Raw genomic sequence first — 23238 nt, 5'->3', positions numbered from 1 at the left:
AGAGATTGGGGGAAGCAGAGGGTTAACATTAGGGTTACAGCAGAGGAATTGGTTAAGGTAAGGGTTTTTTGGGTGAGGGCGGACGTCAATAAAAAGGAGACTAAGCCAAGGGTTCACATTAGGATTGCCTTCGAGGTACAAGTTAAAGTAAGGGTTTTGGGTCGGGATGGATGGAGTAAGAGCTGAACTGAGAGGGGGAGCAAGAAAGATTCAGGTTTGGGGAAGGAGGCTAAGTTACACTGCCAGCAGCTGTTATTGCAATGCTGAGATGTTGATCCTTATCAAAGTGAAGGGACAACAGAGCTGTTGGTGGGGTCGTCCACACAACTGACTTGTGAACTGTAGAGGAATCAAACAGATACAGGACGTTATTCTTCTAGTTGTAGACACACCCCTTTCCTTTGGACCCTTTAAAGAGGCCACTGTAAAACCATTGACATGATCACATACTGTACATGGCGGGGTTGAAGTAAATGCTTTGTGCATGAAAGTCTAAAATATAAGTTGATTATTTTCTTTTCTCTTCTTATAAAACATCTTTTCATGTGATAATATGTGAAGAGAAAAACATGAAATCAACTCCAATGACATTGGCGGAGGATGAAGTTATAGTGCACTGTTCAGCTTTCCCCCCTCAGAAACCTGCGTTCACTTCCTGGCTCAGCCTGTGTGGACGGTGCATGTTTTCTTCATTTTGTTACAAGTTTCATCGCAAGGGTGTGAATGAATGGTAAATTTATTATGGTACTTCCAAATCTGAAGTCCCCTCCTGGAAAAGACTGGCTTGCTCTTTTATGGTAAGAGATGAGCAGCTAACTCAAGCAGAGGAGGTCAAGTACCTTGGGATGAGAGTAGGTGCAACCATGAGATGGACAGATGAATCAGCAGCAGCATCTTGAGAGCTAAGTCTTCGGATGAAACTGTTGATTTATTGTTCAGTTTGTGTCCCCATTTTCTCAGGTGTTTTTGAGCTTCTGTACTGTCTGAAAGAAGATCATGATGCCAAAATGAGGTTCCTTTCACAGAGTTACTGGGATAACTGATACGCTGTGGAACTCAGGAGTATGGAAGAACCTTGCCACTGTTTCTCCAAATTAAGAACAGGCAGTTGACATGGTTAAGGCATGAAATTAGGGCATCACCTCCCACCCCTACCCCAGTCCTTCTGGTGCATGGTATACAATATCCACTAGGCATAATAGACCCAGGGCAGTCACTGGGCAATCTTAACAGCATCATAGGCCCCCAGGCAAAGTTGTGCACTGTGGCCCCTGTTTTTATAGCAAAACAGAAGCATACATAGGCATCAGAAAGCCAGTGTCCATTGTGCCCATACATTAAGACGGCCCCGAGGGCAGATCCAAAACATACTGGCATTGGGAGCATTTGGGCACTTCCCAGTATGGGCCACAGCAGGCTGCTAGGAATAATGTCAGTATATATCAGTGTTTGAAACTCCAAGGGGGACTAAACTCTGTTAAGAAATCGGCCTTAAACAGAGCCTGTCAGCAGTTATGTGTATCCACTTCAGTCACTTTGTCGGCCTTCTCTAAGTCTAAACTCTATGGACAGAAAATATTTTTCAACATAAGTGGATGTTCCAGTAGAGTTGCAGCTGGCCTGACTTACTGACAAGAAATTAACTGCCTAAATTGAAGATGCATTTCTAATCACATTAAACCTGAGCTGAAGGTGTTTTAGGAAGTAATTCACACATTTGCTAAGTCTGCTGTAGTCCAAATTTTATTGTTTTATCTTACAACCAGGGTTTATTCCCTGGCTTATATTTATTTCTCTGTTTTATTAATGGTTTTGAATTCTTATTTTTCACTCCTGAATATTGGTGAGTTACCTTAGAGTGGCAAACCACATAGAAATATTAATAATTTTTATGCAGCATGAAGTTATTTCTTTCACTAGACGGCAGCAGAATAGTGTCCTGAGTGTCATTTGGGCTTAAAAATGTAAAGTGGATCGTTACATGTCACCCCGAGTTGGACTCGTGGTTAACCGTAATTGTAATAGAATTCCAAGTCATGCTTAGGGTTAACGCCAAGGAGGTTAGTTCTCTTCCTTAAAGGGAATTTTTCGGTGCTTTGAATATTTAAAGTATTTTTGAACTTTTAAAACCAGTGCCCCTTTTTGGCCAGGTCTGCCTGTTGGGTTTTAAGTTCTGATTGCCTGGAGTTAGGCTAATTTTCTGAGGTTCTGGTCTGGTCTTTTTGTGTTTAAAGCCTTAGCGCCCTTTTTGCCATCTTGTGTCACTGATTCACAACAAATGGTGGCAGGTGTGGCACCCGGCTGGGGTTCATGCCCAGCCGGGATGCCCAGGAGGTCCGGAGGAGGGCTTGTGCCTCCTCCAGAACACGAAGGGGCGACCACCCTGGTTGCTTTGGAAGCCCAACCCTGTAGGGGCCCGTGGTCACCGCCAGGGGGTGCCCCGATGCCTTGGGAGCCCTGGACCTCAGCACTTCCGCCACACCCGGAAGTGCTGGGGGGAAGAGGATTGGGGACACCCGGAGGACTTCCGGGTACACAACCAGAGCTTCCGCCACACAGGGGTGTGTTAACGGAGGCTCCTCGGGAAGCACCTGGAGTCCATCCGGGGTGTATAAAAGGGGCCGCCTCCCTCCAGTCATTGGCAAGAGTCGGGTGGAAGTAGGACGGAGCTCAGAGGAGAGGAGTGGAGGTGGACCAGAGACTGAAGGCATTGTGTTGTGTGGCCAAGGACTTAAGGGGTGATTGGTGCTGTGGCACTGGGATTGTGCACTTTAATAACTGTAAATATGTATAATAAATGTGTGTGTGGTGAAACCAACATGTCTACCTGACTGTGTCCAGGCTGTCCCCCACACAGGGTGTATTGGAAATTCTTGTCATTTACTATGTGCTATGTTATTATGTAACAACTGAGCCTGGAACTGGAACCCAGCCTAGCAAAGATGGCTCTGAGAAGATTGGCTCATTTTGTCCACACGAATACTGTATAAGAAAGCTTGATTCCAGAAGAGACAATATGACTCAGGATTTGTTACACTGTTGTGACATTTTTGTATCACATTTTGTTTTCTTACGCTGAAGCAATTTTACTGCCTCATATTTTTCTAATAGTGTTTTTTTTTCTGATCTAGCGGTTGCAGTGTACTCAACATTGGGCAACCATGATTTCCATCCCAAAAACCAGTTACCCCCTGGATACAATGACTTTTATGTAAAAATTGCTTCATTGTGGGGATCTTGGCTGAATAATGCTCAAGAAAAATTCCAGGATGGTATGTATGTAACTGAACACTTCTAATAGCTTCTGCCCATGTTATTTTGGGACTTGGGCCCATTCCTTTCAATGTGTAACTGTAGATCTGATGTTTTTTTGTTTTTAATTTTTTTTTAAATTTTGATTTACTTTGTTAATTCCCGTGGGGAAACGGTCTTTTCACATAACCTTTGGGGGTCAGAGTGCAGGGTCAGCCATTGTACAGCACCCTTGGAGCAATATTCAGGTTCAGGGCCTTGCTCAAAGGCCCAATGGAGTAGGATCCCTCCTGGCAGTAACAGGAATTGAACCTGCAACCTTCCAGATACCAGTGCAGATCCTTACCCTCAGAGCTACCACTCTGCCTATTTATCAGTTGTACTAGGTTTACTACTTTTTTATTTTCAAATTTTCATCACAGTTTAGTAACATTTCCAATGTTGCAAACACCTCCCTATTCTGCAGTTTGTTACCCACTGTGGAGATTCAGACCCGGACACAGACAAGCAGACACAGAATGTCCCAAAACATGCGTGTTTATTTACAGGCCAACACCACAGTGCACAAAATAACAATAATAGTCTCTCTTCTCGCTCTCTCTCCTGCCGCCTCCAGCTCCTCACTCCCAAGCTCTGTCCTCTTCCACCCAACTCCGGCTCACGAGTGGAAGTGCTCCAGGTGCTTTCCGATTAACATCCGGCAGCACTTCTGGGTGTGGCAGAAATGCTGCATGCCAAGGCTCCGAAGCTGCCCAGGTGCACCCTGGTGGTGGCCACGGACGCTTCAAAGCCCCAATGCAACCCAGGGTGGCACAGCTGTTTATTTCATGTTTCCAGTCACACTTCATACCATCCATCCATCATCCAACCTGCTATATCCTACCCACAGGGTCACTGGGATCTGCTGGAGCCAATCCCAGCAAACACAGGGAACAAGGCAGGAAACAAACCCCGGGAAGGGGCCAGCCCACCACAGGGCGTGCACACACACACACACACCAAACACACACTAGGGACAATTTAGAATCGCCAATCCACCTAACCTGCATGTCTTTGGACTGTGGGAGGAAACCCACGCAGACACGGGGAGAACATGCAAACTCCATGCAGGGAGGACCCGGGAAGTGAACCCAGGTCTCCGTGCTGCGCCACCGTGCCGCCCACACTTCATACCCTATGAGCTTATTATTTCACTTTGTTATTTTCACTTTAATCACACATGGATAAGTCAGGGGACCAAGGAGGCCAATGAATGTCACCAAACCTGGAAATGAGGTGACCAGGGAAGAGAGGGCGAATAACATCCATTGATGCTCTAGCTGTGTGGGCTGTTGCCCCATCCTGTTGAAACCACACATGCCGGATGGGAACACATTTTTGTTGTAATTCAGGTAAAAAGAACTTGTCTATCATCTCAATATAGCGCTCTGAACAATTACTGAGGCCAAGTTCAGAACAATGCTCCCGAGCAGATCGACTTGGACTGCGCAGCAGGGCTAGTCGTACGCTTCCACACTTTCAGGGGTACGTGCCATTCATGTAGCCCCCAGCGATCTTTTGTTCATTAGTGTACCTCGTGTATGAAGTGCTTTAACCCAATGTAGGATAGTGTTACGAGTGGGAACAGCTTTATTTCTGTGGATATTGAAATGGCAACGAAACTCATGCTGAACTGTTAAGACTTCGTGAACCTAACGCCACCTACCGCACATCTGTCACTCCACCTAGTGGTGAGTTCTAGCCATTTCAAAGACGTCCATCCTTTCTGCCTCACCCTGTACAATCGGACTGACTTTTTATTTGAGCGCAGCAAAAGAAAGCTAACCACGTTCTTTGTGGGAAACTGCTAGCGGAGTAACCTGCTTGTACAGTGCAGTGGATCGAGACTATTATTTTAAAATGAGTTCATCAAGAACACGAGGACACACAGTCGGAAACTTGTTAAGGGTAAATTCTACACAAACATTAGGAAGTTCTTCCTTACACAGAGAACCACAGACACGTGGAATAAGCTACCAAGTAGCGTGATAGATAGGAAGACTTTAGGGGCTTTCAAAGCTCGACTTGATGCTTTTTTTTTTAGAAGAATTAGGTGGATAGGACTGGCAAGCTTTGTTGGGCCAAATGGCCTGTTCTCGTCCAGAATGTTCTAATGTTCTCTGTATTGTGATTTTAATAATAAGAATCAATTACATTTATATAGAGCATTTTTTTGCTACTCAAAGCGCTTTGACAGGGGTGAACCATTTCAACCACCACCAATGTGCAGCATCCACCTGGATGATGTGACAGCAGCCATTGTTGCACCAGTACACTCACCACATACAGTGATTCCTCCTCGATCGTGGGGGTTGCGTTCCAGAACCACCCGCAAAAGGTGAAAATCCACAAAGTAAAAATCATATGTTTATATGGTTATTTTTCTATTGTCATGCTTGGGTCACAGATTTGCACAGAAACACAGGAGGTTGTAGAGACAGGAACGTTATTCAAACACTGCAAACAAACATTTGTCTCTTTTTCAAAAGTTTAAACTGTGCTCCATGACAAGACAGAGATGACAGTTCCGTCTCACAATTAAAAGAATGCAAACATATCTTCCTCTTCAAAAGAGTGCGCATCAGGAGCAGAGAATGTCAGAGAGAGACAGAGAGAGAGAAAAGCAAACAATCAAAAATCAACAGGTGCTGTTCGGGCTTTTAAGTATGCAAAGCACCATGCGGGAAGCATATCGCGGGACAAAGCAGCCGCAACTAAGCCCAGCAAGGAAGGAAGAAATGTGAAGGTAGTCTTTCAGCATTTTTTTGAGGAATGTCCATATCCTCTAGGGCAGAGGTCCCCAACCCCCGGCCCGTGGCCCACTACCGGTCCGCAGCCGTCTGACAGCCGGGCCGCGAGAGAACTGCCGGCAATGGCGACTCACTCAGACTTTTCAGAATGCTTGGCGGGCGGGGCTTTGCAGCGGTGCAGAGAGAGGAGAGAGACCGAGGTGAGAGAGTATTACAACAAAGTATTTTTATGGTCCTGACAGTTTCCCCATAGAAATCGCGTTACTACGAAGTACATTCAGCAGATGCTTTCATTACAACGAAGTGACTTTGAAATGCTTGTACGAATCATCCACAGAGCAGTTAGATCTGTGGTCGCAGCTCAGATGTGCATGTTTGCACAACGATCCCCAAACAGAAACATTGTAAAAAAATTTCTTTCTTCGAACTTTCCTCGTACTGTTTTTTTTTTTTTTTTGCTGTTTTTGTTGTCTGTGGTTTTCATTGATTCCTTTTGCTTATTGCTTGTCAACATTTGAAAAACATCCATTGGAATTTAACTCATTGTCACCCTCCTATAGAAACGGCAGACACGAGAAAAAGATAGCAGTGTTAATGTTTGTGATGTGCAATCTGTTGGAATGGCAAATGTAAAGCATATGTCTTTGTTATATGCAAAAAAAGAAGAAAAATCTCAGATTGCAAACGTATGCGAACTGCTTAATAACTTTAATAATAATAGAAATGTTATGTAAATTGTGTATAAAACTGCCCCCCCCAACCAGCAGTATTTTCCACAAAATGTACTGTTGGGCAATAGCTAAAACACAGGGAAGAGTTTTGGGGCAATGGTTTCTGAAACTATCTGTTTTCTCGTTCCTTTTGAGGTGCATACTACAAAATGACACTTCAGGGAAAGAACAAATGTCACATCCTTGTGCTCAACACCAACCTCTATTATGATCAGAATATGGTGACTAACAATTTGGAAGACCCTGGGAATCAGTTCAGATGGCTAGAAAATGAATTAACTGCAGCAGTAAACTCAAAAGATAAGGTAATAAGCTCTAAGAGACACCACACGCTTTCTTTTTGAATTAGTCCACCAAGCTTTGTGTTGTTTAAATGTACAGTACAATGGAATAGCTTATCTCTTTCCACTTTGTCGGTGATGAAAACAGCAGACTGTTTTCTTGAGTCTCTTTGTCAGGTTATCTACAGGTGGTTTAGCACTAGGATTTCCATAAACATGCGGCCTTCTCTCCAATAGTTCATCGCATTAATCTGTCATGGGCAGGGGTGGCAATTGACCATCCCTGGCCCACTGTTACTTTGCAGTTCTAGGGTAACATCAGGTTTGGGTGGCGTTGTCGTAATCCTGCCGATTAGTAGTAGCTCTGTACCATTGACCATACGTCTAAATCTGTGGTTCCACTCATACTGCGCAGACTGAGCAGGAATAAAACTGTGACAACACATCATCAGTGTGCTAAAACTAACCTGTCTCCTGATGAGCTACACCAGGGGTCCTCAGTCACGGTCCTGGAGGACCACCGTGGCTACAAGTTTTTATTCCAATCCAGTTGCTTAATTAGAAAACAATCTTTGCCAATAACAGGTCTTATTTAACATCATGACTTGTTAGTGTTATAACTCTGCAATGTCAGGTCATTCTTAAAATTGTAGATTTTGTTTTTTCCTTTCTAACTAAATTATTTGAAGCCTAAAACAGATGAGTAATTTTCAGTTCCTCACCTTCTCTTCAGTTTTCTTCTGAGAACTTTATTAAACCAAATAGTGCAAGATGAATACACACAGGTGGAAATGGAGACACGCTAGATGGAGAACTACTAGTTCCTTTGTCATTTGCATCTTATTTCTAATAAGGAGCGATTAAAAGCACCGAATGCACCTGTTTCAGACTAAAATACATAGGTAAGTAATTTATTTATAAAGCACCTTTCACAGACATGACATCACAAAGCGCAGTACACCAATAAAGCATATAAAAGTGCAAACCAAATATAACAAAACAGTAAAAAAATAAAATAAAGAGAAAGAATAACAAGAACAAAACATAGAATAAACTAAAATTCACTGGAAAAGGGTGGAGTGCCCTCTCAGGGTTGGTAGCGAGATCCTGCCCCAAGTGGAGGAGTTCAAGTATCTCGGGGTCTTGTTCACGAGTGAGGGAAGAATGGAGCGTGAGATCGACAGGCGGATCGGTGCGGCATCCGCAGTAATGCGGGCTCTGCATCGGTCTGTCGTGGTGAAAAAGGAGCTGAGCCGAAAGGCAAAGCTCTCAATTTACCGGTCGATCTATGTTCCTACCCTCACCTATGGTCATGAGATATGGGTAGTGACCGAAAGAACGAGATCGCGAATACAAGCGGCTGAAATGAGTTTCCTCCGCAGGGTGTCTGGGCTCTCCCTTAAAGATAGGGTGAGAAGCTCAGTCATCCGGGAGGGACTCAGAGTAGAGCCGCTGCTCCTCCGCATCGAGAGGAGTCAGATGAGGTGGCTCGGGCATCTGATCAGGATGCCTCCTGGACGCCTCCCTGGTGAGATGTTCTGGGCACGTCTAACCAGGAGGAGGCCCCGGGGAAGACCCAGGACACGCTGGAGGGACTATGTCTCCCGGCTGGCCTGGGAACGCCTCGGGATTCTCCCGGAAGAGCTAGAAGAAGTGGCCAGGGAAAAGAAAGTCTGGGCATCTCTGCTCAAGCTGCTGCCTCACGCGACCCGACCTCGGATAAGCGGATGGATGGATGGATGGATGGATGGATGGAAGTAAAAGTCCAAGCAGAGGCTACTCAGCTGTGTTCAAAAGCCAGCTTAAACAAAAATGTCTTAAGTTGCTTACTAAAAGAATCAACTGACCCTGCCGTGTGCAATGCTAACAGAAGAGCATTTCACAGCCTTGGCGCCACAGACTGAAGCGTACAATCCACACGTTGCATGAGCCGGGTGCGAGGGATGACACTCTACTAGTCCATACGTACAGTGGGTATAGAAAAGAATCCCCCCCTTCGAAATATTCCCATTTTTTTGCTTTACAGCCTTACTTACTCAATGCAACTGAAAACATCCTAGTGAAAGATATCACGGCTACAGTTCAGAAGAATTTTTAAAAATCAAAAACAATTCATACTGAGATTAATAAAGGATCACCCCCCCAATGTCAATGTCATTTTGTTGAACCACCTTTTGCTTTAATGACACCCCTTGAGTCTGTTGAGATATTTCGCTATCAGCTTTGCACATCTAGATTGAGCTATTAATATTTGCCCCCACTCTTCTTTACAGAACTGTTCAAGTTCGGTCAAATTGGATGATGAGTGTTGGTGGTCTGCTATCTTCAAATCTTTCCACAGATTTTCAATGGGATTTAGGTCTGGGGTCTGACTGGCCACACGAGGACATTCACTTTTTTCCCCTTCACCCACTGTGTGGTCAGTTTTGCTGTGTGCTTCGGGTCGTTGTCGTGTTGAAAGGTGAACATTCTGCCCATCTTCAACTTTCTGGCAGAGGGTAGCAGGTTTTCCTCAAGAATTTGACGGCGTTTTGCCCCATCCATTTTTCCTTCTACCTAACGAGAGCCCCAGGCCCAGCGGCAGAGAAACTCCCCCACAACAGGATGCTGCCACCTCTGTGCTTTACTGTAGGTATGGTGTGTTGTGGATGGTGAGCTGCATTGGTGTACCGTTTGGTATTGAGGCCAAATAGTTCGATTTTGGTCTCATTTGACCATAAGACCTTTTTCCACTTGGCGTCAGAATCTTCAAGATGCATTCTGGCAAAGCTCAAATGAACCTTAATGTGGCCTTTCTTGAGAAGTGGCTTTTTCCTTGCGACCCTACCAAACAAGCCACAATTGTAGAGCACTTGTGAAGTTGTTGTCACATGCACACCATTAATGACCACGCTTTGCCATAAAATCCTGTAACTCCTTCAAAGTGGCCATTGGTAGCCTCTCTTACCAGTTTCCTCCTTGCTCTTCCATCCAGTTTGAAGGGACGGCCGGATCCAGGGAGGGTCCTAGTAGTACTAAACACTTGCCACTTCTTTATTATGGACTTTACTGAGCTCCTTGGGATTGATAAAGCCTTTTGAGATTTATTTTGTATCCATCTCCTGCCTTATGTCTGTCCACCTCTCTATCCCTGAGGTCTTTTGGAAGTGGCTTGCCACCCATAGTCAGTTGTTTGCTGTCAGTTGCACAACCAATCAAGGGAATGAATGCTCCAGAAAGAGCTTCACTAATCACACTCATTACAACTGATCACAGGTGGAAGGACGCCAGTAACCAGGGTCTGCAATGGAAACGGTGGGCACTTACACCTGATTGAGTTTAGGAGGGGGTGATCCTGTATTAATCTCAGGATTTCTTGTTTTTTATTTTTTTAAATTCTTCTGAACTATAGCTGTGATATCTGTCACTTGGAAGTTATAGATTGCATTAAGTAAGTAAAGCTGGAAAAAATATTGGTTTGTGTGTTTTCATTTAAGGCTGTAAAGCAAGAAAAAATGGGAATATTTCGAAGGGGGGATTCTTTTCTATACCCACTGTACCTGGGTATTTCTTAAAACCTAGCTCTCTGCATGCATTTTGGTCTTTTATCCACATGCAAACTGCGTTTTAGGTCCCTGAAAAACTCCTTCTAGGGTGAAGATGTTTAAAAACTCTGTCTTCCCTCTTTACATGTAGACAGGGAGTAAGAGGCCCAGTTGCCCAGACCTTAGCGCCCCTACAGGCTGTATGGCGGTGCAGGAGGCCAGTGATGTACTCAGGGGCTTGTCTGCAGAGAGCGCTATAGTTAAGCACCAAAATTTTAAAACTAATTGCTAAAATAAACCGGAAACCAGTGCAAAGCATACAAGATGTTTGTAACATATGTCCTCCGACTAGATCGGGTTAAAAGCCTAACAGCTACATTTTGAACTAACTGTAGCTGACAGAGGGAGGATTGATTCACACCAGTATAAAGGGCATTACAGTAGTCAGTCAAGATGTGAGGAGATAAAAGCATGTACAGGCATCTCTAATTGGGGTCCTGAGACTACACTCCTCAATTTAGAAAGGTTTCTTAAATTAAAGGGAAAAAAAACGGCTAACAAACTGATTAAGGGTTTGTGGAAGAAAAAAACCCCTGAGAAAGACGGGACAAGTTCAATCAATTAGATTTTTATTCAGTCACTGATGAGTACCTGGATTCTACGTTGCAAGGCAGAACAACAACAACATTTATTTCTATAGCACATTTTCATACAAATGATGAAGCTCAAAGTGCTTTACAAGATGAAGAAAATAGAATTAGGGAACACTAATTAACATAGAATACAAAGTAAGGTCCGATGGTCAGGGAGGACAGGAAAACAAAAAAACTCCAGATGGCTGGAGAAAAACAAAATCTGCAGGGGTTCCGAGGCCACGAGACCACCCAGTCCCCTCTAGGCATTCTACCTAACATAAATGACCTCAATCAGTCCTCATTGTATTCAGGGTTCACATGGAAGAACTTGATGATGATAGCCATGTGGACCTCTGGCCTTCGATCCATCAATGAAGGGACAGCACGGTGCTCTGATCAGGTGATGGGGGGGGGCACAGATCACCACCACAGAAAATGAACAGAAGAGAAAGTAGGGGTTAGTAGGAATTATGGAGCCACCAGGAATGATAATGATAATTAAATGCATATACAGAGTATCAGGATTAAACTAAAATGAGGCTATGAGAAAGCCATGTTAAAGTAATGTGTTTTTAGTAGTTTTTAAAGTGCTCCACTGTATTAGCCTGGCAAATTTCTATCGGTCAGCTATTCCAGATTTTAGGTGCATAACGGCAGAAGGCCACCTCACCATTTCTTTTAAGTTTAGCTCTTGGAATTCTAAGCAGACCCTCATTTGAAGACCTAAGGTTATGATTTGGAGTGTAAGGTGAGAAGCATTTTGAAATATAAGATGGAGCAGATTATTTAAGGCTTTGTAAACCATTAGCAGTATTTTAAAGTCAATTCTAAATGACACGGGTAACCAGTGTAGTGACATCAGGACTGGGGTGATGTGCACGGAATTTCTTTTCCTAGTTAAGATTCTAGTAGCTTCATTCTGCACGAGTTGCCAGCGATTGATGTCTTTGGGTGGTCCTAAGAGGAGTGCGTTACAGTAATCTAGCCAACTAAAAACAAAAGCGTGAACTGATTTTTTTAGCATCTTGCAATGTTATAACAGGTCTAACTATTGCTATATTTCTTAAGTTAAATAATGCTGTCCTAGTAATCTGATTATTATGTGATTTAAAAATCAGGTTAGAGTCAATAGTTACCCCTAAATTCTTTACCTCCGTCTTGTTTATTTCTAATAACCTCATTATATCCATTTTTGCCAAACACTAAAATTTCTATTTTCTCTTTATTTAGAAGAGCAAAGTTACATTTTTTTCTATTGGCTTTTTATAATTTCTTCTTCCTTCCCCTTCCCCTTCCCCTTATTTCTTAAAAATAAACATATCGTTTACTTAAGCCTTTTATTTTAGTACGCTAATGGGCCATCTGTTCTTCTTTTTTTCACTGATCAGATAGACCCTAAAGAAGGAAAGGTCAGCTCTCTTGTGTCAAACTGACGCGTTCCTAAGAAACTGGACATTGTCCTCGGTCAGCTTACTGCACCCTGTCATATGACAGACGCCTGTATGAATAACCTGCCATTATAGCAAAACGGCTTTGTCAGCTATTAACCCTAAGTAGCTTGCAAGCAATTAATTTTTCTTTCACAGGTTCAAAATCTTAATAAGCGAGACACCTAAAAGGAAGCAGAAAAATGTCACTTGAGCAATAAGGGCTTCTAATGAAGCAGTTGAGTTGGTTCAAAAACCTGCAGCCACCATGGTCCTCCAGGACCGTGATTGAGGAACCCTGGTAAACCTAGCTCACACAATCTGATCTACCACTTGGTGAATTCTGATTCCCACTGATAAGAGCTGACATCAAAGGATCAAAAAGTGAGGTCATTATGAATGCTTTGCCACCACAAGCCAGTTCCCCCTGTGGTAACTGCTCTGATAGCCCCCTGCTTAAAACACAAAAAGCCAGAAAGATTCTGAAGCCCAGCCTTCATGCTGTGTACTCATACTGTAAATGGAGATGATTCAAACATTTTCCTTTCTGCTCCACGGGACATTACTGGCTTCCCTTAACTCACTTTAGGACACACCAGTGTTACAGTGTGAAAGGTGTAATGGCCCATGAAACTCCACACCGGCCACTGGCCCTGGAGAGGGTGAGTGAGAATGGATTTCCCATGTTGTCCCACATCCGTTCCCAATCACCACCTCTGCACAGTGCCAGGAGATTGCGTGAGGCTTCACTGACAGCCATTCCTTTGGCCTGTAAATTGCCCTTTTGCCCCCTCCTATCAGTGTCTGTTGATTTGTCTCATTAATCAGGTGGTAGACACATGACAGGAGGGGCCAAAGAGATAAAAGAGGGCTCATGACTAAGGTTTTTAAGTTGAACATTGTGAAATCTGCCTTTGTGAATGCCTTTAGTCTCTCTTCTGCTGTGGTTTTTGAAGTCAGTCTTTTTGACAATCTGACTGTCTTTTTGGATTCTGCTTACTGATCTAATATTTTTAGATTCCTTTGGTGAATATCTGCAGGTTTCACTGCCTCTGCCCAAAGATACCTCACTCACTACAGCACTTTGTTCAACAGTGTTGTAATTCCGTGTGGAGCATCCATGTTCATTTGACTTTGGCTTCAACTAGACCAGGGATGGGCAGCGTCGCTCCTGGATGGCCGCAGTGGCTGCAGGTTTTGTTCCAACACAGTTTCTTAATGAGAAGTCAAATATTGCTGATGACGCACTTATTGCTCAAGTGGCATTTTGACGCTTCATTTTAGTGGTCTCGCTTGTTAAGGTTCCCTACCTTCAATTGCTTATTTCAATCTAAAAGAAAGAAAGACAGACAGACAGACAGACAGACAGACAGACAGACAGACAGACAGACAGACAGACAGACAGACAGACAGACAGATAGATAGATAGATAGATAGATAGATAGATAGATAGATAGATAGATAGATAGATAGATAGATAGATAGATAGATAGATCTTTATTGTCATTGTCACTTTTACGAAGGAACAACGAAATTGAAGGTTCCCCACCTTTAATTGGTTATTTCAGTCTTAAACAGCTGCATTCACTGTTTTTAAATGCACCTTATTAGTATGGTAAAAAAAATAAGGCAGCAGAAAAGAAAAAGGTCTGTGGAGTTGCACACCGTATACTGAAGAAATCAGCAAAATAAAAGAAGCATGTCTTTACAGATCAGAGTTCACAACTCAACTTGAACTAACAGGGTGAATCTGTTCGATAAGTATGGTGGATAGGAGAAAGAGGTGGAGCCAGGGCATCCGGAACAGGGACTGATGTGGCAGGAAGGTGAATTCTGGGTATCGGAAGTGATGTCATCATGGTTGGCCAGACGTGATGTTAGTGGGTGGACCGGTGGTGATGTCACTGAGAGGCAGAGCCATTGGCTGAACTACAGAGGAACAAGAGGAGAGGGGATCAGGTAAGAGTGCCAGCCCCCAGTCTGGCTGATGAATAGCACTGTTTGAGCTTGTAAACTGTCCCCCATGCACACATGTGTGACATTAGCAATAAGATGCAAATGACAAAGGAGCCAGCAGTTCTCCATCTAATTTGTTGCCATTTAGTCCTGTGTGTTTTCATCCTGCACTATTTGGTTTAATAAAACACTTAAAAGAAAAATGTGACAGATTGAAAATTATCCGTTTTAGGCATAAAATCATTTGGATGATTTAATTGGAAAGGAAAAAATCAACGATATATGATGCTAACATTGCAGACTAACAAGCCATTAAATTAAATAAGGTCTGAGACTGGCAAGGATTGGTTTCTAATTAAGCTACTGGGTTGGAACGAAAACCTGCAGCCACTGTGGCCCCACCAGGATCAACTAATAGCAGAGTGCAGCTCTGTGCGTCTTTAAACTACCCATAAGCCATTGCGAATGTGTTGTATTGAATCAGTTTCTATCCATTATGGTTACCGCATAATTTTCAAATTGCCTTTACTTTTTTGATTTACCCTCAAATCTAAAAGAGGATAAAAAATAAAAATAATCATCAAATTAAGAAACAATTCAGGAAGCGCTCTTATAATCACAAGCACATAACCCAAAACGAAGGATTATGACAAAGACTCCCCAGCCCTATCACTGTGAACACACTGTGTCCAGTCGTTTTATTTCCATATTAATGATTTTATTTGATTTGTCTTGACTTGTGCTCCACGGCATGAGATGGCTGATGATAATTTATTTTGGTATCTCATAGGTTTACATCATTGGACACATTCCTCCCGGAATGTTTGAGAAGAGGAGGGACATATTTTGGTTCAGCCCCAATTATAACAAGAAGTACATTGAGATCATTCAGAAGTATCACAGCGCCATTGCAGGGCAGTTCTTTGGGCATCACCACACTGATTCCTTTAGGATGTTCTACGACAACAAAGGTGAGATTTGGTCTCAATAACAGTGGGTTCCCAATTTTTTTCCCTTAATTGTATCTGGAAGGTCCAGCTTGTGCTAAGTCAGTATGGTGGTTTAACCAACACAATGATGACAAAAGAACACTCCACGCAACTCTGTGAAAAGCACAAGTCAGGGAATAAACACAAGAAGATATCCAAGTCACTGAATATCCAGTTAAGAACTGGAAAGAGGATGACACTGTTCTAAATCTGCTAGGTCACCCACAAGAACTGAGCGATCAACAAGAAGAAGATGATAAGTGAGGGAGGCCATCAAGAGACCTCTGAGAACACTGAAGGAGTCACAAGCTACAGTGGCTGAGACTGTGCAGACAATAACTGTGCCTGATCGTCTTCCCCATTCCCATGAGCACACAACACGGTCCCCAAAGCACACCACAGTTCTTAATTGTCTTCTGTTTATCTCCACCACTCCTCTCCGGCAAGCTTCGTCCACTACCACCCGACTCTAGCTCCCGGAATAGTGTCTGCTCATCCCTTATGTCGGTCACCCAGAAGTGCTCCAGGTGCTCCTTGACCTACTTCCGGCAGCACTTCCGGGTTTAGTGGAAGAACCTTCCACATGGGCTTAGGAATAATTGCAGCAAACCCTGGCGTGTGTGTAAAATGTTAACATTATACAAAGTTATTGTCTGTCATACCTGCATTTTTATTACTCTTTAATTTAATATTGTTTTTATCAGTATGCTGCTGCTCGAGTATGTTACTTTCCCCTTGGGATTAATTAAGTATCTATCTATCTATCTGTCATATTGTGCCATCTATCTATCTATCTATCTATCTATCTATCTATCTATCTATCTATCTATCTATCTATCTATCTATCTATCTATCTATCTATCTATCTATCTATCTATCTATCTATCTATCTATCTATTATATTTCAAAGTTTATTATCCCGAATAATGAGTGCTACTGTGAAAAAACGTAAAACTGAAGATGAATGCCGTGTTGTTAACAAGGAATGGACATACAAGTATTTATTTTTTTTAACAAATGTTGAAACTAAAGCAGTGTGCCTAATATGCCATGACAGTCTTACAGTTTTTAGGGGTTAGAGACATTTTCAAACTAAGCACAGTAAGAGAGACGTTGGGAGAACAGTAAATTTGGAAGTAATTTATCAGAAAGTCAATTACAGCAAAAGCTGCTTTCTTTGTGTACCACAGTTTTATAGCTACCAGTAACGGCACACAGCACGTGGATCCACTTGACTTGACCATTCCTTGTTCTCATCCTCTTTTTCTACGTTTAGCATTCATTTGCTCAGAGGTTGATGCACTTGCTGCTTCCTGAGCTCCTCTTTTCTTCATCCTAGGGGTCCACGGCATCTTTTTGTGTTAAAACTGATTACATCAGTGTTTGTGTTGCAATTACTTAGTACGTTTTCTTTAATTTTTCACTTAAGCTGGCACTCAAGTCTTCAATCTGCCTCAAGAATGATTTAGGCTATGAAGAGGTAGAGGAAGTGATGGCGAAAGTGGTGGGGATGAGAACGGCGCCCGTACGCATGCGCCACACGGCCGCCCTGATGGCCGCTGCCGAGAGTTGATTCTACAATAAAATAAAATAAAAGAGGAATAACCTTGGAGGTCAATCATCACCCTGAAGGCGGATAGTAGACGTCACATAGTGTATGTGTACCAAATTTCAGGTTGAACAGTTTGCGACAGGTGATTTAAAATCCTGGACAGACAAACGAACAGCCATGGTAGTGTATTATATATAAAGATATGACCAATAAATGTATTTTTGTGTAAAAATAACATTCATTATTTAGCAAATTTAGATTTTTTGACACTGTGCTAGAGACCTTACAGATGTCTGTGTGACCCTCTGAGAGAGAAACGTTTGCCCACCTCTGCTCTAGAGGACGCATGCAATCTGGCTTCCTTCAACATCTCAGACTCATGCAGGTTAAGTGGATTGGAAACTGTAAACTGAAAAGGTTGACAGTGAGTGTGCCCTGTGAAGAGCTGGCACCCTGCCTGGGTTTAGTTATTGTGTCTGAGATCACAACCTTGTACTGGAGTATTTAGTTTTAAGAAATGAATCGACTCTTCAGCAGATGCAGCCATCTCAAACGCATACAGATAAAGATGAGAGGAGACCAATGTGAAAGAAATAAAAAAGGCAAATGAGGAAAAAACGTACTACAAACAATGAATGCCATTTGTCTTTTTCCTTTTTGCTTTCTAAACACAGGAACTCCAATAAGCACAATGTTTCTTACACCTGCCATCACTCCTTGGAAGACAACTCTGCCTGGTGTGGTAAACGGAGCAAATAACCCAGGCATCCGATTGTTTGAATATGACAAGGACACCCTGCTTGTCAAGGTAGGCCAATTATTGGGATTAGAGGGTCATACTTTTTCTGCTTCTCCTGACATTATTGATACCGAAAGCTGTGAAGGCCTGCAACATGTCAGCAGAGGAGATACAGTAAGAAGAGCAAACTATTTGGTCATCTTCTTCTTCTTCTTCTTTCAGCTGCTCCTGTTAGGGGTCACCACAATGGATCATCTTCTTCCATATCTTTCTGTCCTCGTCATCTTGTTCTGTTACACCCATCACCTGCATGTCCTTTCTCACCACATCCATACATAAACCTTCTCTTAGGCCTTCCTCTTTTCCTCTTTCCTGGCAGCTCTATCCTTAGCATCATTCTCCCAATATACTCAGCATCTCTCCTCTGCACATGTCCAAACCAACGCAATCTCGCCTCTCTGACTTTGTCTCCCAACCGTCCAACTTGAGCTGACCCTCTAATGTCCTCATTTCTAATCCTGTCCGTCCTTGTCACACCCAGTGCAAATCTTAGCATATTTGGTCATCCATCCATCCATTATCCAACCCGCTATATCCTAACTACAGGGTCATGGGGGTCTGCCGGAGCCAATCCCAGCCAACACAGGGAGCAAGGCAGGAAACAAACCCCGGGCAGGGCACCAGCCCACCGCAGATATTTGGTCATTCATTTTCTAAACTTGCTAACTCTATTTTAGGGTTTTCTGGTGACCTGTAGGGAATTCTGACACCCCTTGTTATAAAGCAGGTGGTCCTTCCCTAAATACAGAAATAAAAGCAGACTTCCTCCATGAGGTCTCATCTGTCAAAATGTTAAATTTCACTGTTAGATGCTTAAAAAACAAACACCCTGCCTGCCTCACATTGCATCAGTTTAGAGTCACTAAGCAGCCTAATGGCCAGGATATACTTGACGCTATGCGACACGACATTTACGCTTGCGGATGCTGCTGCTACACAAGCATTGTGCTGGCTATACTTGCACGCATACTTTATGTAAATGTGGAGGACTCCACAAGGTGGCAGTGTGAGATGCTGTTGCGAAGGTGGTATGTGGTATGTGAGGCCTTTAATTGTATCGCGTCACTATGAAGGTGAATATGCAACACTTGTACTGCCTATGCAAAAAATGGATGAAGAAAAGCAAAGGGAACACTTTCATATGTCAGCATTTAAGTTTGATGATTTGCTTCACCACATCAAACTATTCCTCAAACATCGAAGTACACACATTGATCCTGTTGGAGCTGCAATGCGGCTTGATGTCACACTGCATTATCTTGCAATGGCTGAATCCCAATTTTCCGCTTTGCATGGATGTATCTGTCTCGACTTTGCTTTCATTTCATCTTGTAAGTTTCTACATCCACTTTCAAAGAGCTGCTGATTTGATTCTAGCTGTTCTGATGGGCTTGTTTGCCACTATGGAGATGTTGATAGTAAACAACAATGCTGACGTCACGTACCAAAGCACACACACCACCCAAATTTTTGCTGGTACACACGTCGTGTTAATTTCTTATGACATGCTCAGGGTGACGCGTTCAAAGAGCGCAGGGAATGCACGGCAGCCATGATGCATGCATGTCAAGTATATCCTGGCCCTAACACATCCAAGTTTGGGAAGTGAGGTAAGACACAGGAAGAACATGCAGACTTCACCGCGGCCAGGCCAGGATTCAAACCTCTATATCAGGAAATGTGTGGCAGCAGTGCTTGCTTCATGACAGCCTAACGTTCTCAAATGGACTGAATTTAATTTTAAGTCGCAGGAGTCATGGCCTATCCCAGCAGCATAAGGTGGGAGACAATTCTGTCTCAAGGCTCATTCACATGCAGACACCCATAGTCACACTGGGACAGCTCAGGGTCATCCTTTAACCTAACACATACATTTATGGGAAAACTGGAATACCAGGAGAAAATGGCAACACAGATATGAGGGAAAATGTCAGTCAGTCATTTTCTAACTCACTTAGTCCTGAATAGGGTCTCCAGCTGGAGCCTTTCCCAGCTGGCATAGGGCACAAGGCAGGAACAAACCTTGTACAGGGTGCCAGTCAATCAAAGGGATGACACATAGACACACCAACCACACCACTCATTATGGCCAATTTAGTGTCACCAGTCCACCTAACGTGCGTGTCTTTGCACTGTGAGAGGAAACCCATGCAGACACGAGGAGAACATGCAAACTCCATGAAGGGGATGCAAACCTTGTCCTGTTTTCTGCAGAGCTGCCACCATGCCACCCACCAGGGAAAGGTACAAGCTCCAAACAGGCTACAATGAGAATGGCAAAGCTTGGTCGTGATAGATTTTGACCATTAGTCATGGTAGACTCAGTTTCCAAACTTACAAATTATAAACTTGGATGAGGATTTCTGTGAAGTATTTAGGAAGCTACCTTGTGCAGTGACGTGAAACTGTGTGCATACATCTTTGAGAAGTTGGTGGTAAACCTTCACAGACAAAGGGAACACCTACAGACTCCACAAAGACAATGACTGAGCGTGGGATTCAAACTGAGACTGCAAGGTAGCAACATAAACTACTAGGCCTGTTCAGTTTATAACAAGATACAGTATATGTTGAAGATACTTTTTGTTTCTTTCGATATAATGAACTATTATGTATATATGAGGGTAAATCAAAAAGTAAAGGCAATTTGAAAATGACAAAGTAACTGCAACAGATGGAGGCGGATGTATGCAGCACATTTGCAATGGCTTATGGGTAGTTCAAACACGCACAGCCCGACACTCTGCCATTAGTCTAACTGAAGCCAACGTCAAATGGACATGGACGCTCCACTGTTGAACAATGTGCCATAGTGAGATTTCTTTGGGCAGAGGCAGTGAAACCTGCTGAAATTCACCAAAGGATGGTGGTTTGTGCAGATCAGTAATCTGTTTGGGTACCCATCTGGTTCAAACTTTATGATACCCCAGGTCATCTTGCACCATGGCACGCGTAGATCCAAAGCTGTGCAGCAACAGCGGACAACGCAATCAGTAGGTCTGTTGTGATGAAGGCCTTCACCATGTCGATGTGGCCTTGTGTGCGTGATGTTGATGGTCGACCAGCTTGAGCTTCATCAGTTACGCTTGCTCTTCCTGCCTGAAACCTTCCTACCCATTCATAAACTTTTTGTTGAGTTGTAGATGTTTTCATTTCGGTGCTGAGCCAACATCCTTGAGTGAATTTCAGCAGGCTTCACTGCCTCTGCCCAAAGAAATCTCACTATGGCGTAAATCCTGCAGCAGAGCGTCCATGTTCACTGGACCCTGGCTTCAACTAAACCAGGGGTGGGCAATGTCAGTCCTGGCGAGCTGCAGTGGCTACAGGTTTTCATTCCAACCCAACTGCTTAATTAGAAACCAATCCTTGTCAATCTCAGACCTCATTTAATTTTATGGCTCGTTGCTCTGCAATGTAAGGTCTTATATCATAGGATATTCTAAAAATGATTTGAAGCCTAAAAAAGGATAATTTTCAGTCTGTCACATTTTCTGTTAAGTGTTTTATTAACTCTTTGAGGGCTGAATATTTTTCCAAAAAAACATAGTTTCTGAAAAACAATAGGTTCACACAGAAATCAACATAAAACGTCAGTTGCTGCATGCTGTGGCTGCCAGTTTACCAAGAATATGCGTCAGGCTTGCTGCCTGGCTGTCTTTGCGTGGCTGGGACAAAGTCGCAGTGCATTGCAATGTGGTTTCTACCTCTTATCATTGTTAAGTGTCAGTCCTCCCTGGTGAATATTCCCAGTATAACGATTAGCTGGGGACCAATCAGCTGAAGCTGGAACCTCACATTTGTTTTCAATCAAAATCTGAGTCCGACAAGTCATAGTCCAGTTCAGAGATAATAGGCAAAACGTCGTCCACGCAGTGTTTTGCTTTACGCATTCACTTTGATCTCTCGTCAGAGTTAAATCAAACAGAACATGATGAACACACAGAGGTGTAAATGGAAACAAGCTAGATGGTGAACTGCTGACTGCTTTCTCATTTGCATCTTATTGCTAATAAGGAGCCATTAAAACACTGAATGCGGCTGTTTAAGACTGAAATAAGCAATTAAGGGTGGAGAACCTTAACAAACGAGACCACTAAAATGAAGCATCAAAATGTCACTTGAGCAATAAGTGCGTCATCAGCAATAACTGACATCTCATTAAGAAGGTGGGTTGGAACAAAAACCTGCAGCCCTCCAGGACCGACTTTGCCCACCCCTGAACTAGACGTAACGGCAGAGCGCAGCACTGTGCGTGTTCAAATTACCCATAAGCCATCACAAACGCGTTGTATTATGTCAGCTTCTACCTGTTGCAGTCACAGCATAATTTTCAAATCGCCTTTACTTCTTCATTTACTCTCTCATTTAACTTTATTTTTTTCAATATACATAAAGCTAAATCTCTTTTGTAATTTCCTACACATTTTAGGACATGGTGACCTATTACCTGAATCTCACTTACGCCAACCGTAATTTTCCCCGATGGGAGAAGGAGTACCGGCTGACAGAATCCTTTAACGTTCCTGATGGCTCACCCCTCTCCATGCATGAAGTTTTACAGAAGATATCCACCAAGGAATTCTACCTGCAGAAGTACTATAAGCTGAACTCGGTGAATTACGACCTGTCAGAGTGCAACGCCTACTGTAGAGCTGACCACGTGTGTGCAATCAAGGAGGTGGACTTTAGCCGCTATAAAAAGTGCATCCTGGAGAATTCATCCATTCTGATTTCGGTGATGTCTGTTTTTTGGATGCTGCCACTTGTTGTAGTAGGGGAGATGGTATAACAACGGAAACGCCGGTTTTAAACTCACGTCTATATCATTGTTTTGTAGCGTAATAAATCTCGCATTTCTTATATGTGATATTAAGGGTACATTTTCATCATTTGGTAAATCCTCTGGTCAGGTGGTTTGAATCTCATGTGTTATTTGCTTGTTTTCTCAACAGCACCAGTACATTGAAATATTGACGTTTATGGAAACGGCAAAGGTAGGAGAATGTGGATGAGCAAAACAGGACACGTAAGGAGAATCACTAAATTTCACCAGGTGTTACAGAGTGCCAGTACGTCTACCTTTTTGAAAATCAAAGCATTCAGAGTACAAAACACTTAAAAGAAGAAAAGCCAATAAGGTACAGTAGGATCAGTTAGATCAGAGATCTGCCGAAGATCAATAAGGTACTGTAGGTATTCCAGAATAGTCTGGGATTGAGGCTAGGGGGTCACATACAGTTTAGCACGATTTCTTTTTAATGGGAGAGCCATAAGATGGGTGGGCATGTATATAAAAAAAAAAA

The 23238-nt window shown here is 43.1% G+C and overlaps 1 protein-coding gene across 1 annotated transcript in view; it reads left to right on the top strand.

Moving 5' to 3' along the window:
• The window catches only part of smpdl3b (sphingomyelin phosphodiesterase acid like 3B), a 40778-nt gene extending 17976 nt beyond the window's left edge, over nucleotides 1-22802 (top strand). The window contains exons 5-9 of the mRNA XM_028819540.2: nucleotides 3132-3272; nucleotides 6908-7077; nucleotides 15386-15566; nucleotides 17811-17944; nucleotides 22365-22802. Coding sequence (XP_028675373.2) covers nucleotides 3132-3272; nucleotides 6908-7077; nucleotides 15386-15566; nucleotides 17811-17944; nucleotides 22365-22724 — 986 coding nt within the window. The 3' untranslated portion in view covers nucleotides 22725-22802. The remainder of the gene's footprint in view (nucleotides 1-3131; nucleotides 3273-6907; nucleotides 7078-15385; nucleotides 15567-17810; nucleotides 17945-22364) is intronic.
• Nucleotides 22803-23238: the final 436 nt, after the last annotated feature.

The sequence above is a fragment of the Erpetoichthys calabaricus genome, chromosome 14, assembly GCF_900747795.2.
Source record: "Erpetoichthys calabaricus chromosome 14, fErpCal1.3, whole genome shotgun sequence".
Lineage (NCBI taxonomy): Eukaryota > Metazoa > Chordata > Cladistia > Polypteriformes > Polypteridae > Erpetoichthys > Erpetoichthys calabaricus.
This window is presented reverse-complemented; position numbering and strand designations above follow the sequence as displayed.